A 17,770-nucleotide genomic window follows, 5' to 3' on the forward strand; every position below is an offset into this window, starting at 1 on the left:
TTTACAGATAACTAGATAAGGATTTACAACCAATCACTGGTGTGCATTGGCTCATCAAAATATCAGACTTGATTTCCTATAATTAAACACTTCAGGATCATGCCTCACACGTATCTTTTGATGAAAGTTCAAATGTTTTGTGAAAGTTTGCATTATGAATACATTTGAATAATCAGCCATCTACTCTGGGGAAAACAAGGGGATAATGCACAACGTTTAAAGCAAAGCTTTTAGTACTTAAAGGGACATCTACTCCTAAAAATGTAATGGATTCAGATGCCTTTATAGGGTATTTCTTTATCAATAAAAGTACACGTATTGAGATTTGTGATACTTATAACAAACTGCAGCGATCCAATTGCATGGCTACATCGTATTTCAGATGACAGAGCATTTATATGAGCCCATCCAGGACAGCAACGTCTATAACTGATGTTAGCGCAGTAACTAAAGCCTTTTTGGCGTACAATGGTTTGGAGGATGAAGTACTTAATGGTCACGGCTGGGCGTCACTGACCCTTTAACAAACCACTACACCTGTAAATATGCATACACTATAAACATTGCATTTAAACCGCAAATCGAGACAACAAATGCCACCCTCCTTCTACTTATCCCAAATATTTCATGTAGAGTTCTGCAGACATTGGATAACCTAAGTTACCTGGTCCCAAGGAAGGCAAGGAGAGAGGTTTCTCTAAATGATGCATATAATACTTTCTTATCGAGCATACACAAGATATTTGTTGATATAACGCAGGATTATATTTTATGCAATCATTTTTTAAACATTCATGCCTCCCAACTGCACCAATTTTGTCATTCCGTCCCGCCGAGCTCTAACTCTGACCCACTTTTCGGGACAGAGGTAGAGCTCCGTGGGACAGCGGGATTCAGGACTGCAATCCCCCGCTCTGGATTTTAATGGATACTAGGCATGTGCAGTAGCGCTGCCAGTTTACACGCTATCTCTCAAGCTCCCCCCGACCATCCCGATTCACCAGGGGTAGAAGTTGGGAGGTATGAACATTCAATAACATGTTACAAGACAAAACAGGATAAGTACATGGGGATTGTCCCCTCAACACAGCTTGCAGGGGGGCAAGATTTTGTGTTATGACATCCCCCATATGAAAAAACCTGCATGAGATAAAGTTATGGCGACTCACCACGTTTTCACACCATGAAGCAGATCTGATGATGCGTTGGATTATCTGGAGTAGACGGACGATCCGGAGTCTTTATATTGTAGCCTGGCGCGTTCCGCGTCTGTCACACTTGCGACGCTCGCTCACACCGTGCAGCTTGATACCTGGGTGTCTTCAGCGAGCTGCAGGAATAGAGAAGTTTTTCAGGTCAGTTGTCTTGAATTTCAAGATGAAATCATTCCTGCTGCTTCCTTCTTAATATCTAAATACAACACATCTGCCGTTATCTATTGGATCTATCTTACGTTCCTTGCAACACTTCTTTTAATCAAAAAATCCATACTAGAAACATTTAAGTGGTTTTATTAAAAACGCGGGATCGTACCGCAAAGCCCTCTAGTTTCTGCGTCAACGAGCTACATCACATTCACAGAATGAACCCCTTGGATAGGATAAAATAAAAGGGGGTATATGTAAAAAGTGATGTTGTGGAATATTTTAAAGGTCTAATCTCCATAGCAACCAATAGGACGATCCAATCAGCAGGCGTTTTCCATGGGTTGCTATGGCGATAAGACCTAAAGCTTGCAACAAAGTATATATATATATATTTATTTATTTTTTGACCGTATTTACCTCCCTTCTATAATCTACGCGATGTACTACAGGCTGGCTGACGGCCCGACCCTGCAGCAGGTAGGCAGCGCTCAGTAAGAAGAGTGAATGGTAATCACAGGTACCCATCTGAATCCAGGCAGCTTGGCGAGACGTCCATGCGCGCCAACGATTACCTGCCAACAGCAATTACAGTCAAGGCCAACTACGCCGTTTCCATATTCCACTTCAAGTTTCATTAACATGAAAATAACAAGTCCGGATCGCGCCCGTACCAACCGTTATCCCGCAGAACGATGCTGTAAACCTAAAGCAAAGGATAAGGATTTACATATACCGCTGTCATAAATCATATAGCGACTGTAAACTCATTAACCCTTCCCCAACCAGACTAATTTTAAGCCCTGGGGTGTCTCATTTACAGCCTTCCTTAATGGCAACTGGCATGCATAGGGTTAAATGTGAAAAAAATGTATTTTTTCTTAGGGTCATTCTTAGATCTTAGGGACATTCCCTAAATGCACCTAAATTGTATTTAAGCAGCGATAACTATACTGTAATTATAAGATTTCTCCCTACATTACATGGTTAATGTGTATATAGTTCAAAGAAATATTGTTTTATATTTTGTTTTTATTTTATTGATATTTTTACCTCAAATCGCTTTTATTGCCCCCAGACTTCACTGCCTTATTTCAGATTAAGGCATTATAACCCAGAATAGGCGCTGCTTATTACTGCCCCTACGTATAAACCTATTGCACATTGTTTAAGGGGAACACCTCACCATGCTTCTAGAACTTTCCGTGTGTTTAATGTCCCCCAAAACTGAGGTCCCACATAGTCATAGACCTGCCAAACAAAATGGAGGCCACAATAAGTTATAGTGCACAGTTTATGTAACTGCCATAGGCTTGGTATTACTAAATGATCTCATAAATTACCTCATAAACAAGGATTGATAAATGTAAAAAAAATAACATTTTCATCGAAATGGAAGGTCTGAGAGCTAAAGCTTTTTGTTTCATGACACGAAAGTTTACTTTTTTTTAGTCAGAAATGACTTGTGTTGTGGGCTTTTCCCCCAGCAGCCCAAACCCCCCTTTTTTTAGTCTCTTCAATAAGAAGCTTTCACAAAAATGTCATTTATTACATATTTTTTAATAAATCTTTCGGTGTAACGTTCCCATTAGGAACTTTCCTGTCAGTTTCAACTCAAAATGTTTGTGTTGACACAGGTGGTTTTGGTAAGAAATTGCTACAAGATTTATAAACAATACGCCTGACACATTGTAAACATGTTTGTAAGAGGAGGTGAAGGTGGTTTGAAGCCCCCATAAACTGTATATATTAAAATATATATATATAGGAGAAGCCCCCTTACTTGTGGCCGGTTCTCTCCCCTGTATCTGCAGCCTGAACTGACCACCTGGGGGTCACACAGGTGCAGAAAGCCCTCTCTGATTACCTCCACCAGCCTCCTCCCTCACTGAGAAAGGCAGCTTTCCCTCCTCTCCACACCAATTTGGGTCAAAATATTTATATAATATAAAAACAATAATATATATACATATAAATAAACAAAAACAATGTTGCTAAAGCAAACAATATGTAATTGGTGGAAAAGTAGGTTGCCATTACACCACAAAAAAGACTGAGAGAGTGCTGGGAGTTATATTCCTCAACTTAGTAGCTACGTGTGTGCCCCTCAACTCTATGTTTGGGGTTTTGTGTAAAAATAGAAATTTTAGCACACAGTGTCTTATCACCATAGCAACCGTTAAACTATTTGTATGGTGGCGTTACACTTTTACCGTCTCGGGGCATGTGGTTGCAGGTATATCGCTGGGGGTCACTCACTTAGGGACCAGATACCTATTTTCCTGATGGCCAGTCCAGGCCTGGTTGCTATGGCGATAAGGCCACATTTATAACCCTGCATAAATAAGCAGCTGCACCAATATTTTCAGGTTTTTTTGCGTATTTTTGGGTGTTATTGTTGATTTTTTTGTTTACTTACTTACTCTGAAAGCGCCCCATTCAATTTTCTCTCAGGGGGGCGGCATTTTTTAAATATTTTACATTTTAAATTTTTAAATATCACGCTCCGTAATTAACGGACCCTCTCTTGGGGTTAATCCGAACCCCCTTTCTGACTGCAGAAGACTAGGGGAATTCGGCTGGAAATGTGTGTTTTTCTCCACTGGCAGTAAAAGGGTTTATATTAAATCACGAAGCGTCATTCTTCGAGCCACTCTACAAAACCGCGTTCCCGCTCCACGGCAGAATCCTTTTGTGCTCCGCCGGCAGCCGGTCAATAAACTAGCAAAAAAAAAACCATAATCAGGGGATTCTGATTATTATACAAAAGAGAGCTTTGGAATGACAGGCGCTGGCGGGAAAGATATAGATTGATGGATTTTAGGGGAAAAAAACACAAAAAATAAAATAAAAATGTCAGGTTTCATCTCCTTCTCCAAACCCGGCAGCTTGTCGGTGATATGATGTTATGCTGCGTTGTTTCGCTTGACATAATGTATGCAGTCCGTGAACAATGGCTGCACGCGGCCACCAGCGTTATCATTTACGCTCCCGATGTAAGCGATCCCAAGGGGGAAATAATGTGGATCCATCCATGATAAAACTGTCCCTTTAAATGCAAGTTTGCAGGCGCATACTGGCCGGCCATACTCTGGGTACCCCACCTTGGCCCTCGATTTTAGCTTGGGGTATTTTCTCCTTGGGTAACAAGCATTTGGTTCCTTTTCTACTTAACTGCAGACATAATTTCATCACTGACTGGATCCTTTCTGTGCTCTTCTAACTATGCAGTCCCCTCTGCTGAGTGCTGCTATAGGCTATACAGATCTGGTTTGGCCAATGCGCACAGATCAAGAGTGGCTTTAAGCTTTAAGGGCCCCTAAGGGAATGATTTATTGGGGCAAAGTAATTATTATATTCTTTATAATATCTTTATATATATTATTTATAATATATATATATTTATATATTCTTTATAATATCTATATATATTCTTTATAATATATATATATATATATGCTTCATAATATATATATATAATTTTTATAATATATATATTCTTTATAATATATATATATATATATATTCCTTATAATATATATAAATATTCTTTTTAATACATATGTATATATATTCTTTATAATATATACATATATATTATAAAGAATATATATACTCTTTATAATATATATATATATATACTTATATATATATATATATATATAAAGAATAATTATTAAATCTTTAACACAAGTAATAAGAAACATTGTGATTGAAGAGAATATATTTCATTGTAGCAACATATCTACAAGGAGTCTTCTCTCCATCCATACTTGGCCCCTTAGACCGATGGGGCCCTAGGCATCTGCTTAATCTTCTTACGGTTTTTGCAGTTGTACAACGAACACAATCAGTTACGGTGCAAACTATGGCATTGAAAAGGAACATTCCATTGGTCGCTATGGTGACTGCCCCACTTTTCCAACATTCCAAGTGAATTGTTTCTTAAACAACTTATAAATCAGCCTGTAGAAGATGTACGTTACCTACTCGGGGTTCTTGAAAGCGATGGCGGAGTAGGGCCAGGATTTATAATAGTAGGAATGAAGAAATACATTATTATAAATACATATAATGTATCGGTAAAGAGACCCAGGAAGAAATCGAACGCGGAGCAGTCGCATCAGTAAGAAGCCGCACGTGTAATGCGTGCCAAGAGAGCCCTTGGTGGGGGGGGGGTAATGAATTTTTATAGCACTAACGCATTTATTAAATATGAAAACAAATAGAGAATGCAGTTATTATTCTGTCATTTCTGGAGGATTTGTATGACTATATATATGCAAATTGCATACTTCACAGCATAAAAAGAAGAAAAAGAAGAAAGAAAACCATTTGATCTACCAATATTTGCATATCTCAAATGTCTCATTAAAGGGGATTCTAATTTGTTTAAATAACTCCTTTCTATAAGCTAGTTTACATTGTGAATAACTTCCCACGGTTCAAAGCTCCAGGGAGCCATATATTTATATAATATATATATATATTTATATATTATTATTATTTTTTATATATTTATATATATTATCTGATTACATTGAGCGCTGGGGTTTTAAGGGGACATGCATCAAGAAAACTGGGGGTTTTCCCCAAACTCAATTAAGACCTGGACCAACCGGTTCTTACCTGCTTTTGGTATATGGACACTATATGAAGAAGATCCTGATGCAAAGTTCACAATGTGACAGTCACCACGGAAACCAAACGTTCCTGCTGATTACTCCACATTTAGCAATTTGCACCAGAATTGATCTTTACAAAAATTGCTCTTTAAGACATATGCTAATGAGAATATACCTGGGGGTTCTCTATGTCCTCTTTTGGTGGATGCCATATTATATATATGTATATATATATACCTTTTTTATATATATATGTCCCGACTGTAGGATGGGCCAATAAATAACTTATTTCTTAAGAAGCTAAGGAGTTCAACCCACCTCCTACGTGTTTTTTGTATGCTGTCTTCGGCAGAGACGCAGGGGGTTGCTCCTGTTCCACGCGCGGAGTGTTGAGATATCTCAATTAGGATGTAACATTTCTTTTCCATTTTTCATAATAACTGCATGAGCAAGGGTACAGTGTTTTCCGTTAAAGAACGAGGAATAAAAATACAAAAGGGTCCCCAATAAATGGAATGCCCGATAAACAGAAAAAAAAGAAACACAAAAAAAAAACCCGTCATCAAACCATCTCTCCCAGAAGAATTTTGTTTCTCTTTTATTTTTAGAAATACATTTTTTTGGGGGGATGCAACGTACTCACCAGATCCCATCATGATACACAACACAGTAATAACTACAGACGCGTCTCCAAAAGTATGCAATTTACAAGCATGGGTTAACAGAGTTTGGGATCCGCTTTGAGTTATGAGAGGGGCATGCTCTTATAGATCCAAAAATATTCTGAAGTCGTTAATGATAATGTTCTCAGCACGCACCTCACAATAAATGATTACATAAATAGTACAGATAGTTTGGCCTTGGTATTTGTCTGACTGTAGGTCTTTAGGATGGGTAAGCCATCATACAAAGTGTCAATAAATACACTTCTTCAATAACTTCTTCTTCTTTCAAAAGTTCCGTTGAGGCCCTTGGACACACGACATCATGCTGTTTCCATGTTCATATCTTGCCGGCCGGAGAAATGTGATGATAAAGTAGGGTTTGGCATCTTCGGGCAGCGGACGTTGGATGATAAATCCGGTTGTGTACCCCCAGCATGTGGAGTAAATTGCCATAGAGGAAGGTACTTGGCTCAGCCATGGCGGACTGTGGATTCTGACCAGAATCAAATATATTTTGGTGCCAACCAACTATGTAACAATGTCATTAGAATCAAAGTTAAAGATCCAATCTTTGACCCATCCATCTATTTGAATTGTTTTTTTTCCCTCTAATTTAAATGCCTGCTAAAATAAATCAAGTAATAATAACTTGGTATATGCTATTTAACGTACGGGTTTTGACCTGCATCTCATGGAGGACTCCTGATTACGGAAAATGGTTCCATACCGTTGGCGGAAATCTATGAAAGCTCAAACATTACTCATACATAAAGCCTGTGCATGGGATGCCGAGAGACTTCATCGCTCTTCTACAAGACACAGTACAAAATTAGACTTCTACAGGATGGCAAAATGACCAAAGAATTTGGATCTGTTCTTCTATATTTCAATAAGAATGCCGTCCTTGCTGCTCTTGATGTAGAATATGCCCCATGGATTGGCACCAACTTTCGCATCGTACATAGACTATGAACCAGGACGTTTCCAAACGGGCACGTTAGACCACGCTGTAGTATAGCTCCCCTTCGGTTCTAGCATTACTGGTCTGTTTTGGAAGGGCGGTGGGTTTCTGAGGAGCTGGCTTATCTTTCTTCTCCGCTCCAGCGGTGGCTCCATCCCTCACCATACTGTAACTGGTAGTGGTCAAGTACATACTTCTCCTTTGGGTGTCTTCTTGTCCACACTTACACAACTTCTTGAAGGCGGTACGGAACTTCTGGGACATAAGGTTGTAGATTACAGGATTTATGGCGCTGTTGGCATAAACACAAACACGGCAGAAGAGAAGAAACCAAGGATCCAGGTAAGGGTTGCCCATAAAAGAATTGACTAGAACCAATGTCCGATAGGGCATCCAAAGGAGAGCAAAAAGTATGACCACCACGGCCAACATCTTGGTGACCTACAAAAATACAAGCATGACAAATTCAGAGTCAAGGAAATAAGGTGAAGCTTTTATTAGGTAACGACGATGATCGTTGAGTGCAAAATATTAATAAATGATAAAATGCAGATGGCGTTGACGTAGATAGATACAAACTCTTACAATAACAGGAATAATTGGAACCTCCGTGCAGCTCGGACAATTATTTTGTTTTTATTTTATTTACATTTAAACAGAAATTTAGAATTCTCTTCTCATGATAAAGCGCTTTACAAGCCCATGACATAAAAATCTATGTTTACAACCGCAAGTAATAAAAGGTGAATGACAAGGTATAAAAATATGCTATTTGTTACAACCAACACGGCACGCGAGAAAATATCAAGCTGATGCGAAAGGTCTCCTCGTTAATTATATAACATTACGGATCGATAGATTCCATCACGTTACGCTTGTGTCATGAGAACTACCCCCCCCCTTATTGCTCTAAGAAAATGAATTGGATGCCTAGAGTATAGATTTGGTTCCCCAGAGCTATAGGATATCCTTATTCTAGTAATATATATTAATATAGTTCTTATTTGTAGTTGCTGGTTTTAACAATAACAAAACAGGTTCTTTTTTTTTTTTTTTTAAATCCTTTTTTCCAAAATTAAAATTTTTTACACAACTTTGTTTTTTTGGGGGGTTTTGAAACCAAAAATATATATTAAACTATGGAGAGGCTGGTTTAAAATAGTGTCTGTGATTGATAAACTAGACAAATTACCCCTCCACTTGGCCAGAAATGTGTGGACCTCTCCACCTCACCACTAGAAAGCTCTTAGAATGCCAATGGTAAGTGGTTGATAAATACACAACTTAACATGGGAAAGATTCTAAGAATATCCCTGCTTGAGCTCTGTTGTGTTCAAGCAGGAGGTTATTAACCCAGATACAATGAAATGATCCCTCTACGATGAGACTGATGGGTTTACCAGTTTTAAACTAACTTAACGGTGTGTTGAATACTTAAGTCATAGTTCAAACTAGGGCTGAAACAACTAATCGATAAAATCGATAATAATCGATAATGAAAATCGTTGCCAACGATTTTCATTATCGATTAGTCGAATCGATTTTTATCGATTAGAAAAAGAGGGTTTTTTCAGAGCAAACGCTCTGAAAAAACTCCTCTCCTTATATAATCCGACCTCAAACAGAGATCGGATTATAACACTAGAATCCAGATCCCCCGCAACGCTGCAGGGGACCTGGATTCCCCTCACTGTCGGCCGGTCTCTCACTTCCGTCTCTCTCCCCACTCCCATACACCCCTCTGACCCCTCCCATACACCGCTCTGACTCCTCCCCCCTCCCATACATCACTCTGCCTCTCTCCCGACTACCTGGTGCTTTGTGAACCTCTGTTACTGACAGGCACTTTCACTGCAGCTTCATAGAAGCCTCAGCGTAAGTGAAGGGCAGTAACGGAGTCTGTCTGTGCGATGCAGACCCCCACCGGCTGACAGAGGATCATCCTCTCTGTCAGCCGGTGGGGGTCTGCATCGCACAGACAGCCTCCGTTACCGCCCTTCACTTACGCTGAGGCTTCTATGAAGCTGCAGTTAAAGTGCCTGTCAGTAATGGAGCCGGGTAGAGAGGCAGAGCGGTGTATGGGAGGGGGGAGGAGTCAGAGGGGTGTATGGGAGGGGGGAGGAGGCAAAGTGGTATATGGGAGGGGGAGGAGCCAAAGTGATGTATGGGAGGGGGAGGAGCCAAAGTGATGTATGAGAGGGGGGGAGGAGGCAGAGTGGAGTATGGGAGGGGGGAGGAGGCAGAGTGGAGTATGGGAGGGGGGAGGAAGCAGAGTGGAGTATGGGAGGGGGGAGGAGGCAGAGTGGAGTATGGGAGGGGGAGGAGGCAGAGTGGAGTATGGGAGGGGGAGGAGCCAGAGTGGTGTATGGGTTAGTTATAGTGGTATATGGGGGGGGTATTATGAATTTCAGGGCATATAGGGGGTATAAGGCATATCGATATTAGGCATATCAGGGGGGCACAAAACATATCTGAGGGTAAAAGGTATATCAGGGGGCTCAGTTGCATATCACTGGCATATAAGGAGTATAAGGCATATCAGGGGCACAGTGGAATCTGGCATATAAGAGGTATAAGGCATATATGGGGGAGAGTGGCAAGCTGGGGGTCAGATGTGCATAACTGGGGGCAGTTTGGTAAATAAAAGAAAATTTAAAAAAGGCTTTTTTCTCATAGTTTTTATTAAATATGAAAAATAGTTAACATATGAATTAATATTTACTAATAACTTTGTATTAAAACCTAGTTTGAGAAACACTGTGTTTGGGTTCTTGTAGCTCTTATTATTATGTCAGTAAAATAAGAAGGTGAATAGAGAGAGAGAGAGAGAGGCCATTGCAATACAGAGATAAAAGTGTAAATTGTACGTTTTTTATTACATTATTTTAAATTTTAAAAAAATTGCATTTTTTTATCCGATTAATCGATTAATCGAAAAAAGAATCGGCCAACTAATCGATTATTAAAATAATCGTTAGTTGCAGCCCTAGTTCAAACAAGACCAAGGACTGATTAAGGTTCGAGTCTTTACAGCAGAAAAAACATGGCAGACTAGACGGGGGCTGAACGGCGCCGACCTGCCGGCAGATTCTATGTTGCCATAGTGCCTGAGCAAGTCCCCAAGTGTTTTATAATTCGAGGAGACGCTGCCGGGTGACTCCCCTCCTCTGAACCGATTCAGGGAGATCAGCCACCTATTTAAAGAGCTGACCTGGAGAGACCAGCACGTTCCTCCTCCGTCGAGTACAAACGCACATAATCTGTTACATTCACATGGACTCAGAACGCCGCGAAGCCTAATACAACTTCCAAAAACCAACAGTCCGTAAATCAGGCAGAGACCACGCTACGCAGAGCTGCGGTTATTCTTAGAGTGTATTCCCGGGTCGGAGCTGACCTGTAAAGACATCTTATTGCGTTAGCTCATAAAATGTATTCCGGTCTCGCTCTGCGCTGTACTTCCAGACGAGTCAAATCGCTGTCACGGACGCCGGACGTGCTTTGTGCTTAAGTTTCACTGCCAATAAAATACTTAACAATCTAATACGGCATTAAAAGGACTTCTTGGGTCCCTTGGCACGTCATGCATTCCTTGTAGATCGCAAGCTTCTCATAACCAGTCCAGGATATATATTTTACGCTCCAAGGTACGAAGGGGACAGCGGGAAACATATAGTTCTATAACCCTTACTTGAGCTAAATCCCACGATTTCTCTAAAAGGAACCACTTAGGGGCCCCGACACATCACAAAAAAGGGACCCCATTCAATATGTTATGGTATTACTCATCTAAAACTACCTGGACCCTGGGGCAACATCACCTTCTGTCCCTATGACTCATCCATTACACAGAGGAACTGGTTATACTGGTTATTCTTTACCATATGTGTTATTTAATCACTGCCTTTACTTTGAGAAAACTAGAAAAATATATCGAAAACATGGGGAAATCTAAAAAAGCCTGATGAGTTTTGGGCTCAGTACGTTCTGTTAAGTACATATTTTTTTTTTCTATTAAGTGTCTATTTTCTCCTCTCCTTCCGCCTCTCGTTGTCTCGAGATGAGCGCCCGTTCTTTCATACTGTGATGTTATTCATAAAAAGAGTAGACGTTAAAGGGTAAAACAATCCAGTCTCACAGCAGGTCACATGCACTCGAAAGGCAACATCCCCTCGGAGAATGTATCGAGTCGGCTTTTAATAAACAATACAATAACAGTCGGAGAAGAAGAAAAATTGGTAATGGATTTCCGGCCCATTGATGGGGGGGGGGGTGATTTTGGGTCATACAGTAATCTACAAGTCTATATATATATATATATATATATATATATATATATATATATATATATATAAAAGATATTTTATTATGAGTTCAAAAAATTCAGCTACAGGGCTTTTTATCATTTTTTTTTATTTGGGTAGGCGCAAAATAAAATCTACTTTATCGAAAACCCTCTGGAATCCCTTAATAGCCTTGAATTAACTAATTAACAAAGACGTGGAGGGTTACAAACTGTGGAGAGGGTCAGGGGAAATGTTAATTATATTTATTTTAGGATTGGGTTGGATAACAATGTTATCTCTATTTTGTTTTCTTCTATGACAGGGCAGAGCCGGCGCCTTCCGATGGCGTTTAGTACCCTGAGAGTAAAAGTCACGCGGGGTCGGAGGACGGCTTGAGGAGCCGGCGGCTTGGAGAGCAGAGTAGCCGCTTATCTCCGTGTTATGAGAAAATGGCCACTAAGTGCTTCAATCACCTCGCGTAAAACTGTTAACGCACTTTTCATATAACTGCTAAACCCCGCGCTATTAAATGTATGGCCTTCGACGAGTGTCATAACAACCGGTGTCAGAGGATGGAACCCTGGCTGGTGCGCGGAGTTACATCGTATAAAGAGATCATTATAAGACGGCTATAAGACGCCGTGATAAGATGGAAAAAGGTAAAAAGGTTATCTCACGTGGGACGGAAGGCGTTGCTCTTGGGTTTGGGTGCGCCAGTGGATATATGGCAGCCTGGCACGATATATTCAGTAGGTCATGGCCAGCTTATAGTTAGCCAGGGCTCAGATACTACAGAGACCCTACAAAAATAATAATTATCTAAAGGTAACGTTTGTGGATGGGGTACAGATAGGGCTTAGGCCAAACACAGGTATAGAGGAACTGGGGGGTCTTGGTGTTTAGCCATGCTCACACCTGCATGTTCTAAGTTAAATCTGCTTTATGGGCTATTAAAAGATCTCAGCAGGCCAGGACTAGCCATTAAGTTGGTGCCCAATAACCCATCCTACATAACAGTTTTCAGGCAGCAGATGTAATAATGTAGTATATACCTGACATGCGCATGTGGCCGCTTGCTGTGCTTTGACGTGGCTTAGCGGATAGAGTTTATCCAGCCGGCCCTTGATCTCAGTCCACTCCTGGATCTCAATCACACAAAGGAGCCATTAGGATGGGGTTATGATTACCATATTTTGTAACAAGCTTGGTGGGCAGAACTCTAGAAAGCCATCACAATGACACTGGTGGCCATAAGGCACAAGATCATGCAATTCATACACAATAATAATTGAAGATAATATCATTAGAATACATCCATGAAAACAACCACATTCCACCCTAGACACACTTTCTAATTCATGCCATTAATCAGCAAACCACAGCATCTATTACCGCAAGCGCAGGAGTCGCTGCTAGCCCTTTAACGACCTCCGTAAATGAATGAGACGCATAGTTACTGTACTTATATGATTCCGCAGGCTGGATGGTGAAGACCGCTGCTTTAAAATGTGACATTGCTTTGTACGGATCTACCGCCAGGCCATACGGTTTAAGATGAACACTAACAAGACACAAAGTGCCTACCAAAAATAAGAGTTTCATACCGGGGAACGCAAAGGAACCACAATGCCACTTCTTTACTGATTAGTATGGAATCCAAGTACACATCAATAATATGCTTAAATAAGACTATTCCAATTAGAATACTAGGTTCCTATTAATAATGGGGTTTTCCATTACCTGCTTTCTTGAAGACAGCGCCCCCTTTGGCCTGGGGCGATTGCTGCTTTTGTTCCCCTCTGTTTGCGACCCGTTTTTCTCCTTCGAACTCTTTTCCCTCCATCGCTCCGTGGTGCTCTCCGGATGCTGGGGTATTGGGTTGAGAAACAGGATTCGTCCGATCAGAGCATAGAGGACGGTGGCGACAAAGAGCGGAATGACATAGAAAATGGCAAAGTCTGTTAGGTATATCGGCAGGTAGAGGTTACGGGAGACCTTGTAACCACATTCCACCTGTTGGTTCTTGTTCACTTGGATATCAACCAGGAAAAACCAAAGCATGCAATATATGGATGTGAATATCCATACGGCGGTGATAATTCGCTTGGCCCGTGACACTGTGCAGACTGTCTGGGCTCTCATCGGGTGACAAATAGCAATATATCTGAAAGAAAAAAAAAAAACATAATTAATCCTCATTTAGAGGGACAATAAATATCAACAGCCCATTCACATTTAATATTCCAATCTCCCAACCAGTTAAATATTCAAAGTAATCGTATTTTCTTTATCTTTTCACTTAAATAATAATAGAAATAATTATTGATAATAGTGTTACATTAATCAGTCTCTAGCGGCTCAAGCGCATTAAGCACAGGTGACAACGCGCACAATCTTACCTCTCCACTGTAAACGCCGTGATTGAGCAGGACGAGGCATTGATTCCCAAATATTGGAAGTACGTTATGCCCAGGCACCCAGCGTGCCCGTAAATCCACGTGCCGGCCAAGCTGTCTGAAACATTCGGCAACCCTGCGGCGACCAGGACCATTAAGTCGGCAACGGCCAGGCTGACCAAGTAACAGTTGGTTGGGGTTCTCATGTCACGGGTAGTGAATACCACCAGTACCACCATGATGTTGCCAATTATACCAACTCCGCAGATTAATAAAACCAGGAACACAGAGATGGCTTTGTACTCGATCAAGCTAAACACTAAGTCATTGTTAGCCAAGGAGATGTTGGTGGGGCTATCAAACCGGCTGTTGTTCTCCATGATGTTAGTGACAATTTGGGGGTCCTTCTATTAGAATAAACCAAGTATCCCCATGGCGCCTGGTCGGAAGCTATGAATGAGATGTTGCATGGTGACTTTAGAGTTTAAGATGGACTACAGGATTACCAGGAGAAGATGGCTTCAGGGTCATCCAAGGTGCCATCTGCAAATGCAAAGTGACCACACAGTTAGGTAGAAGAAGAACACTCAGCCATTAAAGCGTGAACGAGGCAGCCATCACAGAAGCGGCACGGCCCATCCAACCCTAAATTTTTCACACCCATCGGCCAGTAAGATTGGAAAACATTGAATTATACCTTTAAAATGCTATTTGTATCCATATATCAATGATCGGTCCATGGGCTTTAGTTTCTGCTAACGACGACTCTCAGGCTGACAGATATGGGTCTTATTAAACACATCCCTTAGGAGTTTTGCCCCAGCGGCTTTAACTCCGCTTCATTCGCTTGAATTGGTATAGCATGCTTTACTCCCACACACTAGGGAAATATATACAGTATAAATAATAACATACAATATATATATACATATATATATATATATACTGTATATGCACAAAGCAAGTAGAACTATTGTTAAACTATAAATCTTATAACTCTCAGCCTCAGAAGGTGAATGAGAAAATTCCAGCACAGCAACAAACACAAGCTTTAATATTGCAAAAGCCCCAAATGAATTGTACGCCGAGGTCCTAAATACTATAATTCAGCCGGCTGGCAGTAGATTAACCTAAACTGACATTTCTTCATTGATCCTGACTCTACAATCAATCTTTTAGTGATTAGCGATATGTTTTCTCCATAAACCACGGGAAGTTCTGTCCAGTTTTATTGTATCTTCTCTCCGCTCCGGAGGCGTAAATCAGATACTTTGGGCCGGATAATGTGTTCTCGCGTAACACACAAAAAAGAACAATCTAATACCCCGCGTTTCTTTCATTTAACTGAAAAAATAACTGGGGGAAAAAATTGGCTTATCTGCTAACAAGAAGTTGCATTGTATGTATTTGGGTGATGGGTAGATTCTACCAACTGATTAATTCCCCATTCAGGATTTGTTGATGAAGCCTTAAAAAAATATTAATTTAAAATAATTTACATAATTATAATGGAATAGTGTGTATCGATACATGCGCATTAATTAGTGGAATGCTCCTAAAGAAAATTATTTTATTGCCGAGTTAGAGTACAAATCTTCTAAAAAAAAATTCTTAAGAATAATAATAATATTTATAAATAAAATAAAAAAATAATTTCATACGGAATTTCTGCTCAAAGCTTATGAATTGCTAGCTATGGAAATGAGTGTAAAAGGGGTTTGCCATCCAGAGGCGGGACCCATTGGGGTGGAAAAAAGGGACATGAATGGAGGCATTGCCAACACAGCGAGATGCCGCCCCCCCCCTCCATCATCTCACCAATCAGAGCATTATCAGTTAAAACGTGCCCGCTATTTTCAGACACCGTGCATTCTAATTGGGCTTGACTTGGTATAAGGGGATACAAACCAATTAGGGGGGGTTGTAATTAGACTTACGTGGAGAAAAAGTTTGAATGAGAATTCCCAGTAAAAAAAAACAAAAAACATGTTGGATGTAGTAAAACAGGTTTGTATCATTTTTGGCAACCTATTCTTGATCGCACAATCAAATTCCACGCGCACACGCGCTCACATTCTAACCCAAATGCACACGTGTTAACATTTCATGGAATTCTGGGAATTCTAAACGGAAGCCTGTTAACAACAAACTTAAACTCAATGAAAACCATCCTGGACCTGCACAGAAATATAACAATACTTTGAGGAGGAGGGGGGAATAAGACGTTGAAATCCTGAGATGGAAATAGATCTAGAACGTGACGTATAATGTTAGTGACAGCGAAGTGTTATATTGTCACTTTTTTCCTTGTGCTGCTTGTAGTCGTAGTTTATTAACACGATTCACAGAGCAGAATGGAGATGGGGTTTGACTTAAATATTAATACCCAAAGCAAGCTTTAATAATAGTTTTTTCTGTCAAAATAGGATTGCTATTTCTGAAAGTCGTTTTGTGTGATTTCAGTGACTTTCTTGCTTATATCTGATATTTCCACATGATTATCTCTATGTTAATTGGACATATAAACCATTTGCATATTCATCGCGACGGGAAACTTAGCATAATTCAAGATGTTCATAACGACTTACTATTCGCTACGTAGCAATATTTAGTAGTCACGTCCCACAAGTTATACATTGAATCCCGAACCTCCTACAGTATACATTCATCAAACTAAATAGGGGCACAAGCAAAAAGATTAAAATATTGCTTTCGCCGGTGCAGAAGACATGAGGAGTTCATTGCGTTTGCTGAAAACACTCATCCGAACCCAAAAGGGTCTTGGCTGTGTTTAAAGTTTCCGTTATTTGCCCTAAAGCTCTCCCTCCCTATGTAATGGCCCTAATTTTCTCTAGGCGGAAAAAAAAATGGGCTGTTTTGCTAAAACACAATAACGTGGAAGGAGGACGTGATAATTAGATTAGCACCGATAAAACATCTGTCCGGCTGGATTTGCCCAACAGCTGGCAATCGCTTGATTATTATTGCTTCCCTGTAAAAGCCCATTGAATCTGGATGCATTGCCGCAGGTGAGACTAAGTCACGCTGAGCGATGATTCGAAAACCAGCAAGGTACATTCTACCGTTACATTAGAAAAGCATTAATACAAACATAACAATAGCACGGCTATTTAGAAACCATGGGCACGTTAGATTATTTATTTTTTTGTCAACAGGGCTTTTAAAATACAATTTTAGCTGAGAAAATATTAATGAAAATAAAACCCACTGGGTAGCCTGGCACAAACAAAGAATTATTGAGCTCATACAGAAGCAGAGTAATAACTACTCAATCCTATTTAAATGTATTTCTTTTGCCGTGTTGCCCGCAGGCTGCAAATCTAACCCCCCCCCCACATATAATTATTGGGACGGGAGGCTAAATCCTATTGTGTTATAAAAGCCATAAAAGTACTAATAATGCAAAATATTTAAGTAGACGCTGCATAGAAATTCTGCTGCCTAAATTGGAT

The 17,770-nt window shown here is 40.3% G+C and overlaps 1 protein-coding gene across 1 annotated transcript; it reads right to left on the reverse strand.

The window, feature by feature from the left end:
• Positions 1-7,651: 7,651 nt before the first annotated feature.
• On the reverse strand, positions 7,652-14,677 carry LOC149299266 (thyrotropin-releasing hormone receptor-like). The gene is made up of 3 exons (XM_089486521.1): positions 14,301-14,677; positions 13,642-14,065; positions 7,652-8,056 (listed from the first exon to the last, which is right to left on the reverse strand). Exons 1-3 carry the CDS (start codon positions 14,675-14,677, stop codon positions 7,652-7,654), a joined length of 1,206 nt encoding a protein of 401 aa, XP_089342647.1.
• Between the last annotated feature and the right edge of the window lie 3,093 nt (positions 14,678-17,770).

This window comes from Sceloporus occidentalis, unplaced genomic scaffold (assembly GCF_023333645.1).
Source record: "Sceloporus occidentalis isolate IW3139 unplaced genomic scaffold, rSceOcc1.0.p SCAF_29, whole genome shotgun sequence".
Lineage (NCBI taxonomy): Eukaryota > Metazoa > Chordata > Lepidosauria > Squamata > Phrynosomatidae > Sceloporus > Sceloporus occidentalis.

Excerpts from the sequence above, each read along its gene's own strand:
- LOC149299266 (XM_089486521.1), bottom strand. The coding sequence starts at position 14,677 with ATGGAGAACAACAGCCGGTTTGATAGCCCCACCAACATCTCCTTGGCT. Across the intron at positions 14,066-14,300 it reads ACGGCGTTTACAGTGGAGAG|ATATATTGCTATTTGTCACC; the intron begins GTAAGATTGTGC and ends TTTTTCTTTCAG. Across the intron at positions 8,057-13,641 it reads CGCTGTCTTCAAGAAAGCAG|GTCACCAAGATGTTGGCCGT; the intron begins GTAATGGAAAAC and ends GTATTTTTGTAG.